Raw genomic sequence first — 19983 nt, 5'->3', positions numbered from 1 at the left:
AGCTGCAAGCTTCAAAATAACTTGAAACTATAACTACCATTCAAACGACTTCATATTATTGTATTGAAATCGGTTTGCAGAATAAATTTCGGCCTCCTAACCCCATTTTATGAAATTTTGTGGGAATTTCAAGTTTCAAAAATCTACTGGAGGCTCCAGTAATTTTCAAAAAAATCGCCGGAAGCTCCAAAACGACTTAAAATTAGTTTGCAGAAATAGTTTCGGCTTTCCAACTCGATTTGATGAAATTTTGTAGAAATTTCGAGTTTTAAAAATCTACTGGAGGCTCCAGTAATTTTCAAAAAATCGCCGGAGGCTCCAAAACGACTTGAAATTAGTTTGCAGAATTAATTTCGGCTTTCCAACTCGATTTGATGAAATTTTGTAGGAATTTCGAGTTTCAAAAATCTACTGGAGGCTCCAGTAATTTTCAAAAAATCGCTGCAGGCTTCAAAACGACTTGAAATTAGTTTGCAGAATTAATTTCGGCTTTCCAACTCGATTTGATGAAATTTTGTGGGAATTTCGAGTTTCAAAAATCTACTGGAGGCTCCAGTAATTTTCAAAAAATCGCCGGAGGCTCCAAAACGACTTGAAATTCACCTGCAGTCGACTTCATAGCGTATTGAAATTAGTTTGCAGTATTAATTTCGGCTTTCTCACTCCGTTTGATGAAATTTTGTGAGAGTTTCGAGTTTCAAAAATCTACTGGAGGCTCCAGTATAATTTTCAAAAAATCGCCGGAGGCTCCAAAACGACTCGAAATTAGTTTGCAGAATTAATTTCGGCTTTTCAACTCGATTTAATGAAATTGTGTAGGAATTTCGAGTTTCAAAAATCTACTGGAGGCTCCAGTAATTTTCAAAAAATCGCCAAAGGCTCCAAAACGACTTGAAATTAGTTTGCAGAATTAATTTCGGCTTTTCAACTCGATTTAATGAAATTGTGTAGGAATTTCGAGTTTCAAAAATCTACTGGAGGCTCCAGTAATTTTCAAAAAATCGCTGCAGGCTTCAAAACGACTTGAAATTTACCTGCAGTCGACTTCATAGCGTATTGAAATTAGTTTGCAGTATTAATTTCGGCTTTCTCACTCCGTTTGATGACATTTTGTGGGAATTTCGAGTTTCAAAAATCTGCTGGAGGCTCCAGAACTGCTCAAAACGGTTTGAAACTGTTTCCAATCGATTTGGTAGGTCAAAAATTGGGTATATCCCAAATTTCAGCTTCCTAGGTCAATTTGGTAAAATTTTGATTTTTGCTCGCGTTTTGGCCAAAATTCAATTTTTGAAAATTCACCAAAAATCGAATAAGGCACTTTAGCACTTGAAATTTTGACAGGTGATGAATTTTTGCCTGCTCTTTCGATTTAACGTTGTACAGTTTAAAGAATTTTATGCTAATCCTGTGTTGGTACGCAAAATCTGCGATTTCGGCTGACCTGTCAAGCAAAATGGCCGCCATTTTGTAAGTAGGGCCACTTTTTTTTTAGGATATGGGCTAGAAATGTTCCTTAGGACTCCCCCTTCAAGAAAAAACCTGTCCCGTATGATCGGCAGGGGGTGCGAGTGATCCTTATGCGGGGCCCCCCGACTAATTACAAAAAGAAAAACAACTTCAACCGACCGTTTAGTAAAATTTTATTGTCTGTATATAAATGTGTTCAAGAACGAGAATAATTAAAGAAACGGTGAAATGAGAAATTCGCATCATGTTCGACATTCGTACACCAAGAAGGATCGAATGCTGATCTGTTTTTGGAAATGATCACGTTTACAAAACTCCTAACACGAAAGAGAAAGCATCTTCAACACAAAATAGAAACACAGGAAAAAAATAGGTAATTAACGCAACAAAATTCATTAAACAATTAAATTAAACCATTTCGAGAAATCATGCAGGTCTCATCGGCAGAAAAATGCGTAAAAGGTTCAATGGGCTAAACGAGAAGACATAGAAAAAAAAATTACAATAGAATAAATTATTTTTACATACACAATACTCGATACGTAAATGGGGCGTTAAAAGGAATGTTGTCTGTTTCACTAGTACATAATTTTAGGTAGAATTTTAGTCGACTATATATTCAGATGTTTCGATATAGTCTTTGGATGAAAAGATGACATGTCCGATGAGCGGATAAATGCCAATGATTACTTTGACTAGAAATAACAACAAAATTTCATCTTTCTTCTACGAAGTGTACGGCACCTATATAAAGTCTTACTATAGATAAATAACGAATAACGATAATTTAATCAACACTATAATAAAAAAAAATTCGAGTTTACAAACTCGATATACATAATTTTAGTTTTTTTTTTATTTTGTTTTTCGTTCTCGCTCACGCGTTCAAACTACGTAAATCACAATCTATACGGCTTAAAAGTGTGTAAAGTATGAAATAATAATTTAGTACGGCACGTTTGAGAACAAATACGAGACCGATTCGCCATTATGGGTACGTCGGACTGCTTCGGCGAACATCATCGAGACGTCGATACACTGCAAAGGGGAAATCGAGGTTAAAATTAATATACTGGTTAAAGAAAAATATATAATTAGACGAAGATTGATGTACTATACCTTGATCTTATCGCATTCTTTCATATGTCTATCCTGCGGAATAGTGTTTGTGACGACGACAGCTTCGAAACAAGCGTTAATAATTCTAGAAATAGCTGGTCCCGAGAAAATACCATGCGTTAAGATGGCGTAAACTTTGATCGCTCCAGCTTGAGTGAGCCTGAGAAATGAGAATACGTTCAGATTACAAGTGGGTAGTTTTGGCTTAGGGGGCAGTGAACGAGATAAGATTACTTTTCGGCGGCGTGACAAATGGTACCGCAAGTATCGGCCATATCGTCCACTAAGATGGCAACTTTATCTTTGACATCTCCGACAAGAACCATGGCGGCAACTTCGTTGGCTTTTTTACGTTCTTTATGGATCAAGGCGAACTCTACGTTGAGACGATCGGCGATCGAGGTGACTCTGAAAACATACAATCGTATTATTTATATTGAAGAAGAATGGAAAAACATCAAATCCATTGTGACAGTGGTGTCGATTAAAAATCGATTCAATCAAACATCAATAAAATTGGCCTCAAATAATCGATTTTTTGCCGATTTTTTGATCCGCTGATTTTTTTGAATGGTGAAGAATATTTAAAACAGTCGGCAAAAGTCAAGAGAAAGTCTAAGAAATTACAGCGAGAGAGCTGGGAAAATTTCATCACATTCCTGGTGCATGACACATACAAGTTACAGCCAAAGGTGTATAAGATCATAAGGAGAATTGACACAAAAGGTATTCCACGGTAAGATAAGCGAAATGGCCCTGTTCCCAGATTTGGAAAATTATGATGGATTATTGTTGGGTACCTCCAATGAAAATTTTCGAGCGGAATTTCCGCTCCCCCCCTCAACCCACCTCACTTGGACAGTATAGCCAAAAAACGCGTTTTTTGGGAGAAAAATTCTGTATCCGTGAGTAGTGAATAGAAAATTCTGGTACCACGCGGAATATGTGAGGAAGCCTGGGCCTTTCAAGATGATTTTTTTCAAAAATTTTTATCATAGTGGTGGGGGTAAAATTGACGAAAGAAAACTTTGAACCTCCACAGCTCCGGGCTAAATGGTTTATCCTAAAAACTGTTTTCGCCAAAATGTGTCTTTTTTGTCAAAAAAATTAGAACTTGCTGACAATTTCGACAAAAAGCAGAAGTTCTGAAAATTTTGGCTAAAAGCAAAGTTTTTTTTTTACAATATTAAGTATAAATTTATTTTGGCAAAAATTGTTTTTTTTTCATCGAAAAAAATTGATTTTAGCAACGATTTGGCAAAAAAAAAAGATTTTTTGAAGAATAATTTGGGCAAAAGCGAGAATTTTTGCCAATTTTGGCAACAGGATTTTTTTGATTATTTTGGCAAAAAACAGGAATTTTTTGGTAATTTTTACAAAAGTTAGGAGTTTTTTATAATTTTGACAAAAAAGGAACTTCTTTATACATAATTTTGACATAAACGAGACATTTCTGACAATTTAGGCAAAAACAAAACTTTGCAGACAATTCTGACTCTGGCAAAAAACATTATAGGTAAGCAGTTTTTATGATAGGTAATTTTGGCAAAAGCAGGAATTTTCAAAATTTTTGCTACTAACAAAGTTTTTTGATCATTTCTGCAAGAAATATTATTATGTCAAAAAAGTAGAACTTGCTAACAATTTTGACAAAGAGCAGAAGTTTTGAATTTGACTAAAAGCAGCACTTTTTTTTACAATACCTTATGTATTTATTTTGGCAAAAAAAACACAAAAAAAAAATATAATAAGTAATAAATTTTGACAAGGATTTGGCAAAAAACAGAACTTTTTAGAATAATTTGGGCAAAAGCAAGAATTTTTGCCAATCTCGGCAACAGGATTTTTTTGAACATTTCGGCAAAAAGCAGGAATTTTTTGGCAATTTTTACAAAAATTAAGAGTTTTTTTATAATTTTGACAAAAAAGTTACTTCTTTATAATTTTGACATAAACGAGACTTTTTTGATAATTTAGGCAAAAACAGAACTTTGCAGACAATTCTGGCAAAAAACATTATAAGGAGTTTTTAGGATAATTTTGACAAAAGCAGGAATTTTCAAAATTGTTGCTACTAACGAAGTTTTTTGGTCAGTTCTGCAAAAAAAATGACTTTTTTGATAACGTCAAAAAAAAAGGTATTCCTCAACAATTTTGGCAAAAAACAGGACTTTTTTTGGCAATTTTAACAACAGTTGGGATTTTTCATAATTTTTTTAAAAAAGAAACTTCTGTACAATTTTGGCAGAAATGATTCTTTTTTGACAACTTTTCTGGCAAAGTATAAAAATTTTTAAAACATTTTTGCAAAAAACATTGTGCTTTTTTTTGCTATTTTTACAAAAAAAAGTTGAGTTTTTCAATTTTTTTAATAATTTTGGCAAACAGCAGGGCTTTTTGTTTATTTTTACAAAAAAAATGTAGTATTTCTTGATAATGTGATAAGATTATTTTTCGACAATTATGGCCAAAAACACTGTGTTTATTGACAATTTCGACAAAAGTGAGGATTTTTTTTTATAATTTTGACAAAAACGAGACCTTTCTGATAATTTTGGCAAAATTAGGAATTTTTGGCAAGTTCGCAGTGGCGATTTTTCGCATTATCAGAAAGTGCAGGTACCATAATAGGTACGTAGGTATGTACCTACCTCACAAACATTTTTTGTTCTATACATTTTTTGCAAATTTAGCATGATTTTGCAAAAAAAAAAACGGGGAAAACGTGTATTTTTCAGGGTTTTTCGCAAATATGAGCCTTTTGCAGACAAAATTTCAATTTTATGGATTGGTAGGAAGAAAGTACTTGTAAAAAGACACATTTCGGCGAAAACAGTTTTTAGGATAAACCATTTAGCCCGGAGCTGTGGCGGTTCAAAGTTTTCTTTTGTCAATTTTACCCCCACCACTATGATAAAAAAATTTGAAAAAAAATCATGTTGAAAGGCCCAGGTTTCCCCTACATATTCCGCGTGGTACCAGAATTTTCTATTCACTACTCACGGATACAGCATTTTTCTCCCAAAAAACGCGTTTTTTGGCTATACTGTCCAAGGGAGGTAGGTTGGGGGGCGGAAATTCCACTCGAAAATTTTCATTGTAGGTGCCCAACAATAATCCATCATAATTTTACAAATCTGGGAACAGGGCCATTTCGCCTATCTTACCGTGGAATACTCTTTCAACGAATAAGTTAGTTTGCCAAAAATAAAAATCAATGATGCAAAGGAATATTTTGAAGAACTCTGCAGTGATGAAAATGCACAAGAAACACAAATAGAAGATGAAATTGGAGAAACAGAAGATCATTTAAAGAACTAAGTACAAGTAGCTCTGAAAACAGTGAAAAATGCAAAAGAATAATTGTACAAATACTCAAGCAGTGAATTTAAAAGAAGACTGCTGGAATTCCTAAATAGTCCTGCATATGACAATACGAGTAATTGCACCCCCCCCCCCCCCGCTGATCAACCGTAACAACTTTTTTCTTAACGGGGACATCCTAAGGAACATTTTAAAGCAAACTTGCCCATAAAAAGGTTGGCCTTACTTACAAAATGGCGGCCATTTTGATTGACAGGTCAGCCAAAATTGCAGATTTTGCGTTTCAACATAGGACTTGCACGAAATTTTTCTAACCTTACAAAGGTAGATTGAAAGATTATGCAAAAATTTATCACCTGTCAAAATTTCAAGTGCTAAAGTGCGTTTTTCGATTTTTGGTGAATTTTTGAAAATCAAATTTAGGCCAAATTGACCGAGAAAGCTGACATTTGGGATATACCCTATTTTCGACATGCCAAATCGATTAGAAACGGTTTCAACCCGTTTTGAGCAGTTCTGGAGCTTCCAGCAGATTTTTGAAACTCGAAATTCCCACAAAATTCCATCAAATTGCAGTTGTAAAGCTGAAATTTATTCTAAAAACTAATTTCAATACGCTACGAAGTACTGCAGGTGAATTTCAAGTCATTTTGGAGCCTCCAGCGACTATTTGAAAATTCCTAAAGCCTCCAGCAGATTTTCGAAACTTTGAATTTTCACAAAATTTCATCAAATGAAGATGGAAAGCTGCAAACTAATTTCAATACGCTACGAAGTTGACTGCTGGTGGATTTCAAGTCGTTTTGGAGCCTCCATCGACTTTTTGAAAGGTTATACGGCGTTTTTTTGGAAAATTGAAATTTCCTAAAAGTAGCTGGAAGCTTCAAAACCATTTGAAACCACCATGTGTCTGCGAAGTAAATTTCAGCTTGCCAACTCCATTCGATAAATTAATGTTGCTGGAATTTCAAGTTTCAAAAATCTACTGGAGGCTCCAGTAATTTTCAAAAAAGTCGCTGGAGACTCTAAAATGACTTGAACCCACCTGAAGTCGTCTTCAGAGGGTGTTAAAATTGGAGTGTAGAGTAAATTTCAGCTTTCCATCTATCTGCTGGAGGCTTCCGGAATTTTCTAAAAAGTCACTGGAGGCTCCAAAACGACTTGAAATTCCCTTGCAGTTGACTTCGCAGCGTATTGAAATTAGTTTGCACAGTAGATTTCGGCTACCAAAACTCCATTTTGGTGAAATTTTGTGAGAATTTCGAGTTTCAAAAATCTGCTGGAGACTCCAGAACTGCTCAAAACGGTTTGAAACAGTTTCCAATCGATTTGGTAGGTCGAAAATAGGGTATATCCCAAATTTCAGCTTTCTCGGTCAATTTGGTAAAATTTTGATTTTTTCCCACATTTTTGTCCTAAATTGGATTTTCAAAAATTCACCAAAAATCGAAAAACGCACTTTAGCACTTGAAATTTGGACAGGTGAAAAATTTCGTGCAATGCAAAATCTGCGATTTCAGCTGACCTGTCAATCAAAATGGCCGCCATTTTGTAAGTAAGGCCAACTTTTTTTTGGGCAAGTTTGCTTTAAAATATTCCTTAGGATGTTCCCTTTAAGAAAAAAGTTGTCCCGGAGGATCGGCGGAGGGCGGGGTGCAATTACTCCCATTTTCATATGACGAACTATAATCGGTATTTTGTAAATCGGTTTTTCATCAATTTTTTTCAAAAATTAGACGGTTTCGCCAGTATTAGTATCGTTCCGCAACCCTGACTGCAACCTTAACCATAACCGAAATTATTGATTTAACATTTTTTAACCATAACCTTAACCAATTTACTTTTTTGTTTTGGTTAAATACATAATGGTTATTTTTTTGAGTAGAAATCTCATTTTTTAGTGTAAAATAGGACATTTAATATGATTTTTGAGAAAAAAAGGGCTTAATTTGTCTAAAATTTTCTTCAAACTCAAAAAATGGCAGTGAAATTGTGTTTTTTTTGTTTTTTTGGCCGCAGGCGCACTTTTATGACATTGAAGTGCAATTATTTTGTGATGAATGAAAAAAAAAACCATAACCATTATTTTTCGGGTCATAACCGCAAACCTCGACCATCATCAATAATTTTGAAAAAAAAAATCGGTTTCCATTCCTTCCTCCAATACACACCAACGGGGAAAAGATGCAGAGGGAGACCAAGGAGGAAACACACCGTTACCTCAAACTCACCCTCAGCAAGTTCCACACCATAGCAGACAAGCCAACAGGCCTACCGCAAACGACGACATAACGGAAAATAAATAAAAATTGTGCATTAAAAGTAGATTTCGACCGAAAGTACGTAATATTTAATTCGTCTATTATCCAAAAACTTCATTTCGATGTCGAAGCTTTCGCGTTACGAGGTGAAATTAGGCTTATCTAAGCTATACCCATTCGAGTACAGCTAATCGTTAATTATCACACGATAAGAGACGAGAGAGATCAAACTACGTCGAGCTTGACGTAACTGTAAAAATATACGAGATAAAGGTGATTATTATTTCTAAACCATATTAGTGTGTACCTTTTAGCACCACCAGCGTCGGGAGAAACGATGATACTGTTATTCCACTGAGGAATATTTTCTTTAATCCATTTAAGTACAGCTGGCTCAGCGTATAAATTATCGACAGGAATGTCGAAGAAGCCTTGTATTTGTGACGCGTGCAAATCCATCGTAATAATATGATCGGCTCCAGCTACCGATAACATGTTAGCGACTAATTTCGCCGAAATGGGGGCTCGACTCTGCATAAAAAACCAAAACAAAACGCATCGCTAATTAGTAAAACTAGCTTAGTAAACATGTTTTCAAGCCGATGAGCGATGACGCGTTGTAAAAAATATATACAACAATAATAATTGACGCAAACGTAAGCGCTATTAACGTCCGTGGACGTGGTTATGAAACAAACTGAACTTTTACTTTATCTTTCTTATCCTGACGCGCGTACGGGAAACATGGAATAACGGCGGTGACACGAGATGCTGAGGCAATTTTGCAAGCGTTTATCATAATGAGTAACTCCATCAGATTATCGTTTATTTCGCCGGAACCGCTTTGAACGATGTAAACATCTTCTCCTCTGACCGATTCGCCTATTTCGACGCTGTAACAAACGTGTATTACATATTTGTATTATTTAACACGCTTCGAAAAATCTGACAAGGTGTTCGCTTGTAAAAATATTTCGTCAAAGGATCATTAGGTAAAAAGATGCAACAATGTGCCAATAAAATGGCAAATTTTGGCACCAAAACTTATTCATCGTTAATGAAGGCGAGCAATTTTCTAAGCAATAACACCTCATCTTCTCACACACATACCGGATACGAGATTGTCATTACGACCAACGTGAGAGATTTCATATTTCAGCTTACCAAGTTTCCAAATTGCTGAACTTCTTCGTGACCACTTTACCGATATCGATGCCTAGACGATCGACGATTTTCTGAGCCAAGTCCGGATGCGAACTACCGCTGAATATTTTTATGTTAGGCATCCTTTGGCGTAGAACTGGATGTACAGCTGGTTCTAAATTCGATTGTATTTCACTTGTAAAGTTAACAATATCCTGCAAAGGCATCAGTTCACCATTAAACTCAATTACACAGTCATGTTAAGCAGCGCAGCTCCCATGTTCACATGCAAAATTGTTTACTTAATGTACATCTATGGCACCAGTGCAAAAGCAGTTTTTATTGCGACAAGTCGATAGTAGTAGTACTAGGTAGTAATAGATTATTAAAAGATGCACTTAGAATTGCACATGTTAGTTTCCATAACGAAACGATTCAACGTCCTCGGTCTGCTTATGTATTATACGATACCCAGACAATCAGATAGAGAAAAAAAGAGGGTTAATTCACGCACCGTTATTGAACCAACATTAGTGGTGTTTGTACCCGAATAATAACTATCAATTACTAACCGCGTACCGATCGATATTACTTCAAATCGACGAATAAATTTGCGAATTAAATTAAATGCCGAAATTATTTTATATAACCATTATCACCATCGTGTTTGTTGAATGGTGCGAGGGAGAGGAAGAGGAGAGACAAACAACGTCTATGTTGACAACGTAAAAATTGCCATAATTTTCCCTTTCTCGAGTCCTTCATTTTGATGAAAATGTACTGGAAATGGATAATTAATTAGAAAATTACCTGCATAAATTCCTTCTAGTACGAGATTTAATTTATCGATAATTTTTTTCGTTCGGTTTCGCGATAAAAAGTAGAAAACGATTGTTTTTTCGAAATATTTTTATGAGTTCTGTGAATTTTACTGCGAATGAAACACTTTTTGAATTTTTTTCGTTTTTTTGCCAAATTGTTTTTTTTTGTATTAAAGCAAGGCATTTATCGTTCGTTCGAAGTTCATACTTCATAGTTTCGTTCAGTTTGGTAAAAAAATATAAAATTACGATTTGGATTTATTTACGTGAAAATTGAAGTGAATGAATTCTTCGAGAAAGTGTTCAAGTTCATGCTTCAAAATTTGCAGAATTTAACTGATTTTTAATTTATTAACTGAAAGCTAACATAACATACACAGCAGAAAGAGCAGTAGCCAGCGAGGACTCATGAAAAATGGGCCTACTCTACTTGTAAGTTGTAAACTAAAAATTGGGTCCCTTTCTGTTCCTTCACCTTCCCTTTTGGCTTTTAATGATATTTTCATCCATGGTAAAAGGTAAAAAGCAGCTCGTCGAAATCGAAAAACAGCTCTAAATCGAGTATTTTAATTGAAACCTAAAAGGGCTCTTAAAACAAATCGTCATCGTCAAACAAAAAGAAAATAATTACTAGGTACTTAGGCAGTCCATTCTTTTTGCATTTTTTTTCTTTGAATTTTATGTCGAATTCCTGATATATTTTTCATACTATATGTACTTACATTTAGAAAAAAGCTAGAAGGGTTATTGAGATTGAGAATGAGATGTGAGAGTGGATGAGGATTATAGGACGTTTTTTGAATTTTGAATATTTTGATGGAGACTAACAAAGAAAAGAAACACAACGCAATGATAGCAAAACTTTTACATTTCAGTTCAAGTTTAATCAAAATTTTAACATTCTGAATTTCTGAGCACTGTAGTATCAAAAAACTTTGAAAATCCAGTATTTCTGTTCAGAAAATGTGAAAAATTTGCATTTTTTGTATACCTACTTTGACGAGTATTGAGTACCTACTTCTGGAATTGTTCTGTTTAATTTTCATATTTTTAACAGTTTTAAAAGTAGCATCTTGAATGGCCCGAGCAAATCGAGCGCAAAACTTTTCAGTTTTGAAAAATTTGTGATTTAAATATAGTAAAAACAACGTCGTCAATTTTAATGAAAAAAAATTAGGTTTTTCTGATCTCAACGTTTTTCAAATTTAATAGGTTATTTCTTGAAATTGTAACTCTGAGAAGAGAATCAAATTGACCCAGGCGAAGCAAGGGCAAAAGCTTGGATAAAATTAGAAAAAATATCTACCTAATCCAAAACTAATAACAATTTTTCCAAAATTAATTTTCAAAAAAAGCCTTTTAAACACATTTAAAAGATAAAAAAATGCATAAAAATTACTGGTAAGTATTTAATTTACCTACCACAAAGTGAAGAACTTTTAGTAAAATTTGACAAAAATGAACGAAAAAGTGATGAGTCAAAAATGTAAGAGAAAGTCTCGAAAATTTTTCAATTGACCAGCATTGCACGAAAAAGAGTTAAAAAGGCAGTGAAATGAATGGGATGGAAAGCTGAAAGATGAAACTTTTGACTTTAGCTTTTAGCTTTCAAAAATCCCAAACTTCCTCAGCTTTCAGGTTTCACCTTTACCAATTTTTTTTAATGAGGTGAATTGAAAGGAAAATGGAAACTCACAACCACAACGAAAAAAAAACACGAAAAAATTGAAACATGGGAAAAATAAAATGTGAAAATCAAAAAAGAACTTGAACAGAAACTGAACCAAATGAATTTGATGGGTTCCATTTCCATTGAAAAGGGGCCTTGGTCATTTTTTTTGTTTTTTGAATTTGAAAAAAAAAATAATTCACCATATTCAGTGATATTGAAGTGTTCTTCCATGATTAAAAAAATGAATTGGAAAATATTTCCTTGTAGAGAAACATTTCAAGTCTATTTGAACATATAAAAATCAGTAAAAAAAATGACCAAGGCCCCTTTTTCATTTAACCTTTCGTTTGTAAAAAAGCTGAAAGAAAGCTGAATACATAAAACTTTTGGCTAGAACTTTTAGCTACCAAAAGTCCCAAACTTCCTCAGCTTTCAGCTTTTAGCTTTCAGCTAGCTTTCCATCCCTGGAAATGGAAATTATGAAAAAACACTTTTAAAAAAACACAAAAAAATCATTGAAAATGAACATACCTGCTAAAATTTCAATGAAAATTACTCGTGAAAAAATTTTAAAAAATGTGTGGAAACCTATGACTCGCCAAAATCCATCAAACACAGTGATGAAATTTTATTTTCAATGAAGTTGTTAAAAGTGCATGAAAAGGGTTACAAACATGTTAGGTACCTACTTAAAATAGTGTATCAATAAATTTCCGAAAATGCATTGATTGAAAATTACCGAAATGTAATAAAATTTCAACGAACTTTGCCCAAAATCCGTGAAAAAGCGCTGAAAACGTAAAAAAAGACATAAAAGTTGTCTGAAAGTGATGAAATTTCAGTAAAGTTTCCCAAAAATGCATTTTAAAATGTTGCGAAAATCTTCTAAAATGCTGTAAAAACGCCCAAAAATTCGTAAAAGTACTGAAAATAACAAAAACAAAAATCGTCAATATTTTCAAAAAAAGAAATGTTATGTTAGAAAATGAGAACTCATTAAAATTACCTACTTACGTAAGAACATTTTTTAAAAATTTAAATCGTTGAAAATTAACAAAACTTGTTGAAAGTTCGATGAAAATTGCCCAAAGTGCATGAAAAAGTCTTAAAAACACATAAAAGTAATTTTAAAAAGCGTCAAAATGCATTAAAATCATTGACAATTTTTGAATTTTACTCATCGTTTTTATAATTTGGTGATTTTACTCTTTTCGTTTTCTTTATACTAATTGATGCTTTTATTTGTGCGTTGGAGGGGGTCTTGATTTTTCAAATATTGTTTCGCAGTTTTATTATATTTTTGCTGAATTTTGACAAATTTTATTGAAATTTTATAATCTTTTTTTCTTGATTTTCAGATAAGTACCTACCTATTTAAATGATCTTCGAAATGATTTTATATATTTTACTTTATTTTTACGCGGTTTTAACACTTCATGGTTTTTTTGCACAATTTTTACTGAAATTTTAATTTGTCATGTTTCGTTATAATTTTCAGTGATTTAAATTTTTTCTCAAGTTTGATAGTTTCAACACACTTTTGAAAACTTTTTCATGTATTTTTGACCAATTTGTGTACCTACCTGAAATTACATCAGTTTTTCTTTTCATTGATTCGCAGTTTTTTTTTAACAAATTGTTGTTCGAATTTCGCGAAATTTACTTAAGTATGTCTGTTTTAAGATTCTGTTTCTGTACCCCATTACCAAGGCGATTTCTGCCTTCGTTCTTCGAACACTTTTTTTTCTTTTGAACTTTATCAACGTACGTTTGACAAAATTAATATGGTTTAAACTCTTGAATCATAAATTTTCGAAATTTTTGCCCTTTGTTTCGCAGTTTGTTCAGGCTGATTTGAGTTAGTTTAAACATTAAACTTCAAAGTTTTCAAATTTGAGTTTATGCAACACCTCCTATTGGTTGATGAGGCCAGAAAAATGAAGTTCTTATTCCAAATCCAATTCAAAAAATGTTATTAGGTACCTATTTCTTGAAGTATATTTAGGCGTTTGGTAAAGGTGAACCTAAACTAAGGAGTCCAATAATACTGGAAAAGAAAAAACTCTCTCCTTATTTTCAAACTTTTATTTGCGAAGTACTTTTCAAAAAGTTACAACTAGTGCTCTTTCCTGATGATGGAAAGTTGTAACTTTTTGAAAAGTACTCGCAATTCGCAAATAAAAGTTTAAAAATAAGGAGGAGAGAGTTTTTCTTTTCAAATATATGTAGGTATACTTAAATTATTGGAAATTTTCGAGTTTTGCTTTCTTCACGTGGTGAGCTTATATTATGTTTTGAATTCTATTCTATAGGATCCTGATCCTCCAAGTTCAAATGTCCAATATTTCTAATTTCTGAATTTCTAATCTGAAAGCAAGCATCGAGGCCTCGACCCTCGAGGGAACTGTCAAGTTGGAAATTGGAATAAAAAAATCACACTTTTTGTTTGAAATGAGCAATGGCAATGGCCAAGGAGCCATTCAGAGGCGCTTTCAATTTTTTTAAATTAAATTTTCAAATTATTAATAATTAATTCGCTACTTTCGTTCTGCTGAAAAATTTGAAATTTGGTAATTAATTAATAATGGTAATTTACCAACGAATGACGAAAAATAAAATCGACCGAATGAATCTTTTCAGCAATGTTGCCAATGAACGAAATACAAAGTTGTGTAAACGTTGGTAACGCTGTCGTGAAAAAATAAAAAGGGTTCGATGTCTGGATGATTACGGCAAATTGTAACGTAAATAAATTTATGTGATTTTTTTTCTTCGATCGTAGCAGTAATTAACATTTTAATTCCATTCGGTAATGAAAAGCGTATCGCGTTCATAATAGTATTATTTTTTAGTAAACGTAACAAATACTCATGGAAAACATAGCATCACAGAGGATAAAACGTGAATTTAAAGAAGTAATCCGCAGCGAAGAGGTACACGATTTATTTCTTTTTACCCTAACCTAGAATATCTCGCCCCTTACGATAGTTCACTCTTCTCGAACTTCATTCGTTCGGGTAGTACCAAGTACGAATACTGAACATAATCCTTAATCTAGTATTTTGTGCATTGACCTCTATACACATTGTTTAAAACGATGCATCATCACTACTGATTGTTCTCTCAGGTTACAAGATGTTCGATACGAGTTGAGCTGTTGGACGACAATTATTCCGAGTTAAAAGGTGAAATAGCAGGACCTCCCGATACGCCTTATGAAGGTGGTAAATTCCTATTGGAAATAAAAGTACCAGAAACTTATCCCTTTAATCCACCCAAAGTACGTAGGCTTACATTTACTACACGAGGAAGTTACGTATACGTACATCAGTTCAGTATTTATTAACTCGAATGTTTTTATTTCAACAGGTCAGGTTTTTAACGAAAGTATGGCATCCTAATATTTCATCGGTTACTGGAGCTATTTGTTTAGATATATTGAAAGATCAATGGTCAGTATATTAAACGTACCACAACAATGTGCATGTTGCATCGAAAGTGCCTCGTGTCATTAATATACAATATGTCTATGAAACAGGGCTGCAGCGATGACCTTAAGGACGGTGTTACTTTCGTTGCAAGCTTTGATGGCCTCTCCAGAACCGGACGATCCTCAAGATGCTGTAGTCGCTCGCCAATACAAAGAATACCCCGAAATATTTGTCTCTACAGCTGAACATTGGACCAGCACCTACGCAGATGGTTAGAGATACAAACTTATACACTATCGAATGCTCGTATCGTTTGTTCAATAGTTCAGTGGGCTGATTCGCTGTGTTTATTTTCAGGTCCACGTAAAAAAGAAGACTACACTAAGAAAATCGAACGTATAATGGGTATCGGCTGCGATATGGATCAAGCTCTCGTTGCGTTATCAACCTGTAATTGGGATATGGATAAAGCAATCGAACAGATATTCGGATAATCCGCGTTCGATTTCTTTTCTCATACACATCTGCATCTTATATTGTGTGTACGTCGTAATATACGAACAAAATCGACGTGACTCGGAATTTTTTATACACTTTTGCAGAGCGACCAGTTGTGTAAAATATTCGCGTCTCTGTCTCTCTCTCGTTTCATTTTCTTTCGTTCGATATACATATAAACGTGAAAATTAGAACTTAAGATTTTTCATATTGAGAATGTATGGTCCATATTCGGTTACTCTCTGTTACCATTGTAAAATTGTAATATAATGTACATATATATCACGCTTTTTAAAATCTCTCCCCATTTTTTCTCGTAGTCCCCTTCCCGAAGGCCGAAGTCAGCTGCATACACCGCGTCTCAAGTCAAAAGTCGTGCAAATAATACCTACCCTACTACAATCTGTACAGTCATTTTTCGTCTTCTGAAAATACACAATATTGATAAGCGTTTTTAAAAGTAATGTAATATCGTTTTTATCTAAGTTGATATTTTTTATTTTAAAAATCGATAATTTTCCATGTCGTTTCACCATCCCCCCTCCCCATTAATTAACCAAAACTTAGTATTCGCGATGTGGATTAATGATTTATCGACAGGTCCCGTACGTTTTTTTTTCGTCGTTTATTTTTACGGTAGCTATACTACAACAACCTACAGAATGATAATGTAATATCGTGAATTTCTTTATTGTAATAAAATTATCTAAAACTATATCCGTTTATTTCGTACGTATCTTAGTTAGAATATCAATTCTTCGAGATGGCATTTTTTACATTTTTTTCGATGACACGATGATGTTTTAAAGTTTCAATTTTTCAGATAAGATAATACTTACTCGTCGTGTTGCCTTCGCCTTAGGCGATAAGAATCGTCAGTGTGAAATTTTAATTCACGAATAAATTGCTCGATTAAACTCGACTCGCTCGTTCTTAGTTAATATTCAGATCGGGTTGTTGAACTTGCGAAATAATAATGCCATTTTGTAGCTATTTTTCGACGATGTCTTCGAAATGTACTGAAATCAGAATAATATATTCTTCGCGTATGGTGGTATTGTAGTTACATTTTAGGTATAAGTAAATGATCGATTCGGTTTGATTCGCTGTTTTCCATTTTGCTAGTTCGAACATTGACCTTCGAGTCCATCGTTGATAAGTACCTACTTGAACAGGTTAAAAATAGAAATGCTCTGTTTTATTATTGAATGTTTAGAAAAATCTGGTGAATTTGAATTGAAACGTGAAAAAAGAAATTGTAGCTCATTTTTTAGTTTTTTGTAGCTAAGGGGGAGCAAATTTCAGCCTCCTGGTCCAGAGTCAAGAGACACAAAATCAGGAATTGTGAAAGATGTAACGAAAATCTACTTTTACGTAGATGAAGGAGATGGATAATGGATAAGAGTGCAGAAATCCCCCCCCCCCCACCTCAAAAAACACATCAAGGACATTTCGCAAATATTCACGCCGAATTTCAGTATCCTAGTTCAATTTGGGGAGGCTCCAGCAATGACACAAAAACGAAATACTGTGAAAAATATCGAAAAAATCCACCTTTCGCAGATTGAGAGGGACTAGGTTAAAGTTGCAAATTTGGAACTCTTAAAATACACATCTGGTACACATTGTGAATGTACATGGCAAATTTCAGCCTCCCTGATCAATTTGGGGAGGCTTCAGCCATAATGGAAAATCAAAAACCATAAAAAATGGAGTTGAATTGTTGAAATCCTCTTTTTTGCAGCTAGAGAGGGGCTAAGTTGGAGTTGAAAAGCCACCCCCCTCAAAAAAGAATCCCTTGGACACCTTGTGAAGTCACATGTTGAATTACAACCTCCTAGGTCAATTTAGGGAGGATCTAGCTATCGCACCAACCGACACCAAGTTAGAAACCACCAAAAATGATACAAAAACCTGCTCCTTGGCAGCTGGAGGGCATGGGCAGGATGAGTTGGGTTTGAATTTTCAAAACCACAAAAATGCACATCTAGGAACTAGGATACCTTAGTTATGAATGTATATACCAAATTGGCTCAGCCTTCTAAGGCAGGGGTCAAGTGACATAAAACCAAAAATCGTGAAAAGTGGCTTGGGAAAAAATGCCAAAAGGGTAAAAGTGCCAATTTTTGGAAAAAATATCAATATTTGAAAAAAAATGCCAAAAGGGTAAAAATGCCAATTTTGGAAAAAATTTCAATTTTTGGGGAAAAATGTCAAGTTTTGAAAACAATGCCAAATTTTGAAAAAATTCCTATTTCTAAAAAGAATGCCAACTTTTGAAAAAAAAATGTCAACTTTTGAAAAACATGTTATTTTTTGGGAAAAATTGCCAATTTTTAGAAAAATGTCAATTTCTGGAAAATATGCCAAGTTTTGAAAACAATGCCAAATTTTTGAAAAAAACTGCCAAGTTTAGGGCAAAAATGCCAATTTTTAGGGATAAGTTCTAATTTTTGGAAAAAATGCCAATGCAATTTCTAAGAAAAAATTTCAATTTTTGGAAAAAATGCCAAGTTTTGGAAACAATGTCAAATTTTGGAAAAAATTCCGTCAACTCTTCAAAAAAAAATGTAAATTTTTGGAACAAATATCAATGTTTGAAAAAAATGCCAAAAAAGTAAAAATGCCAATTTTGGGGGAAAATGCCAATTTTGGGAAAAAATGCCAATTTTGGAAAAAAATGCCAAGTTTTGGAAACAACGCCAATTTTGAAAAAATTCCAATTTCTAAAAAAAATGCCAACTCTTAAAAATAAAATGTCAATTTTTGAAAAACATGTAATTTTTTGGGAAAAATTGCCAATTTAAAAAAAAATGCCAATTTCTAAAAAGTATGCCAAATTTTTGAAAAAAACTGCCAATTTTAGGGGGAAAATGCCAATTTTAGGGGGGAAAATGCCAATTTTAGGGAGAAAATGCCAATTTTTAGGAATAAGTTCTAATTTTTGAAAAAAAATGTCAACTTCTGAAAAAATGCCAATTTCTAGGGAAAAATTTCAATTTTTGGAAAAAACGCCAAGTTTTGGAAACAATGCCAAATTTTGGAAAAAATTCCGTCAACTCTTCAAAAAAAAATGTCAATTTTTGCAAAAATAACAATGTTTTAAAAAAATGCCAAAAGGGTAAAAATTCTAATTTTGGAAAAAAATGCCAAGTATTGGAAACAATGTCAAATTTTGAAAAAATTCTAATTTCTAAAAAGAATGCCAACTCTTGAAAAAAAATTTCAATTTTTGAAAAACATGTTATTTTTTGGAAAACAAATTGCCAATTTTTAGAAAAATGCCAATTTCTGAAAAATATGCCAAGTTTTGAAAACAATGCCAAATTTTTGAAAAAAACTGCCAATTTTAGGGGGAAAATGCCAATTTCTGGAAAAAGTGCCAATTTTTGGGAGAAAATGCCTTTTTTTTCTGGAAAACATGTTACTTTTTGGAGAAAAATGTCAATTTTTGGAAAAAATGCTAAGTTTTGGAAACAATGCCAAATTTTGAAAAAAGTGCCAATCTTTGGAAAAAATGCTAATTTTTGAAAAAAATTCCATTTTTTGGAAAACATGCCAATTTTTGAAAAAATGTTATCTTTGGGTTCAAAACAATGTCTATTTTAAAAAAATATCCAATCTCTGCAATAATGTGACTTTTTTTTAAAAATCACAATTTTTAGAAAATGACAATTGACCTTCTTCCAAAAAACAACGTATTCAAAAAAATGCCAAAATTTGGCAAAATGCCTGTTTTTGAAGGAAACGCGTATTCAATACTTTCAAAACGTACACCCACTTACTCAAATAAATCAGGGAAAGTGAAACAAAATATTTCAAGGCCAGAAAACGCGGATTTCTCACTCCCCCCCCCCTCCCAATTGCTCTAAAAAGCCTAGTATATAATTTTTAATTTCCTATCCATTGATTCGTTTTGACATTTTTTACCAAGTTGACCCCCCCCCCCTTTTGCTCCCTTCTCTTCTTGAAAATGTGAACGTACACAAATTTTGTTTGAGTGGCGGTCATTTCCACTCAAACTTATCAAATCCAACGCCAGACCAATCCAGAATACCAAATTTGAACGATTTTCATTCGAATAGCTCTGACTGCGACGTTCTCAATATCAATTTTTAAAAAATACATCAGACACGAATAAAAATAATAAAATTGATGAAAATGCACTTTTAGGATCCCAAAATGAATTTTGTGGATCTTCCTGCCCCCAAAGCTTGATTTTTTCCGTCTCAAAATCAGAATCTGGA

The 19983-nt window shown here is 33.5% G+C and overlaps 2 protein-coding genes across 6 annotated transcripts; one reads left to right on the top strand and one right to left on the bottom strand.

Annotated features, from left to right (window-relative positions):
* Positions 1–1623: 1623 nt before the first annotated feature.
* On the bottom strand, positions 1624–10261 carry Prps (phosphoribosyl pyrophosphate synthetase). Of its 5 annotated transcripts, none has more exons than XM_065360124.1 (7): positions 10125–10261; positions 9336–9529; positions 8875–9064; positions 8479–8702; positions 2821–2994; positions 2587–2746; positions 1624–2505 (listed from the first exon to the last, which is right to left on the bottom strand). In XM_065360124.1, the coding sequence occupies exons 1-7, from the start codon at positions 10128–10130 to the stop codon at positions 2413–2415; spliced, it is 1041 nt and encodes a 346-aa protein (XP_065216196.1). In that variant the 5' UTR covers positions 10131–10261; the 3' UTR covers positions 1624–2412. The 5 variants fall into 5 exon arrangements, with proteins under 5 accessions (XP_065216196.1, XP_065216197.1, XP_065216199.1 ...); XM_065360125.1 differs by having other exon boundaries at positions 8881–9064; positions 10125–10260; XM_065360127.1 differs by lacking the exon at positions 10125–10261 and adding an exon at positions 9887–10020.
* A 4249-nt stretch (positions 10262–14510) lies between these two features.
* Ubc4 (ubiquitin conjugating enzyme 4) lies at positions 14511–16451 on the top strand. Its single transcript, XM_065361227.1, has 5 exons — positions 14511–14740; positions 14935–15087; positions 15177–15259; positions 15346–15509; positions 15596–16451. Exons 1-5 carry the CDS (start codon positions 14678–14680, stop codon positions 15730–15732), a joined length of 600 nt encoding a protein of 199 aa, XP_065217299.1. The 5' UTR covers positions 14511–14677; the 3' UTR covers positions 15733–16451.
* The last annotated feature ends 3532 nt before the right edge of the window (positions 16452–19983 follow it).

The sequence above is a fragment of the Planococcus citri genome, chromosome 4 (assembly GCF_950023065.1).
Source record: "Planococcus citri chromosome 4, ihPlaCitr1.1, whole genome shotgun sequence".
Classification (NCBI taxonomy): Eukaryota; Metazoa; Arthropoda; class Insecta; order Hemiptera; family Pseudococcidae; genus Planococcus; species Planococcus citri.
The sequence above is the reverse complement of the archived record's forward strand: the minus strand, read 5'-3'. Positions and strand labels throughout refer to the sequence as shown.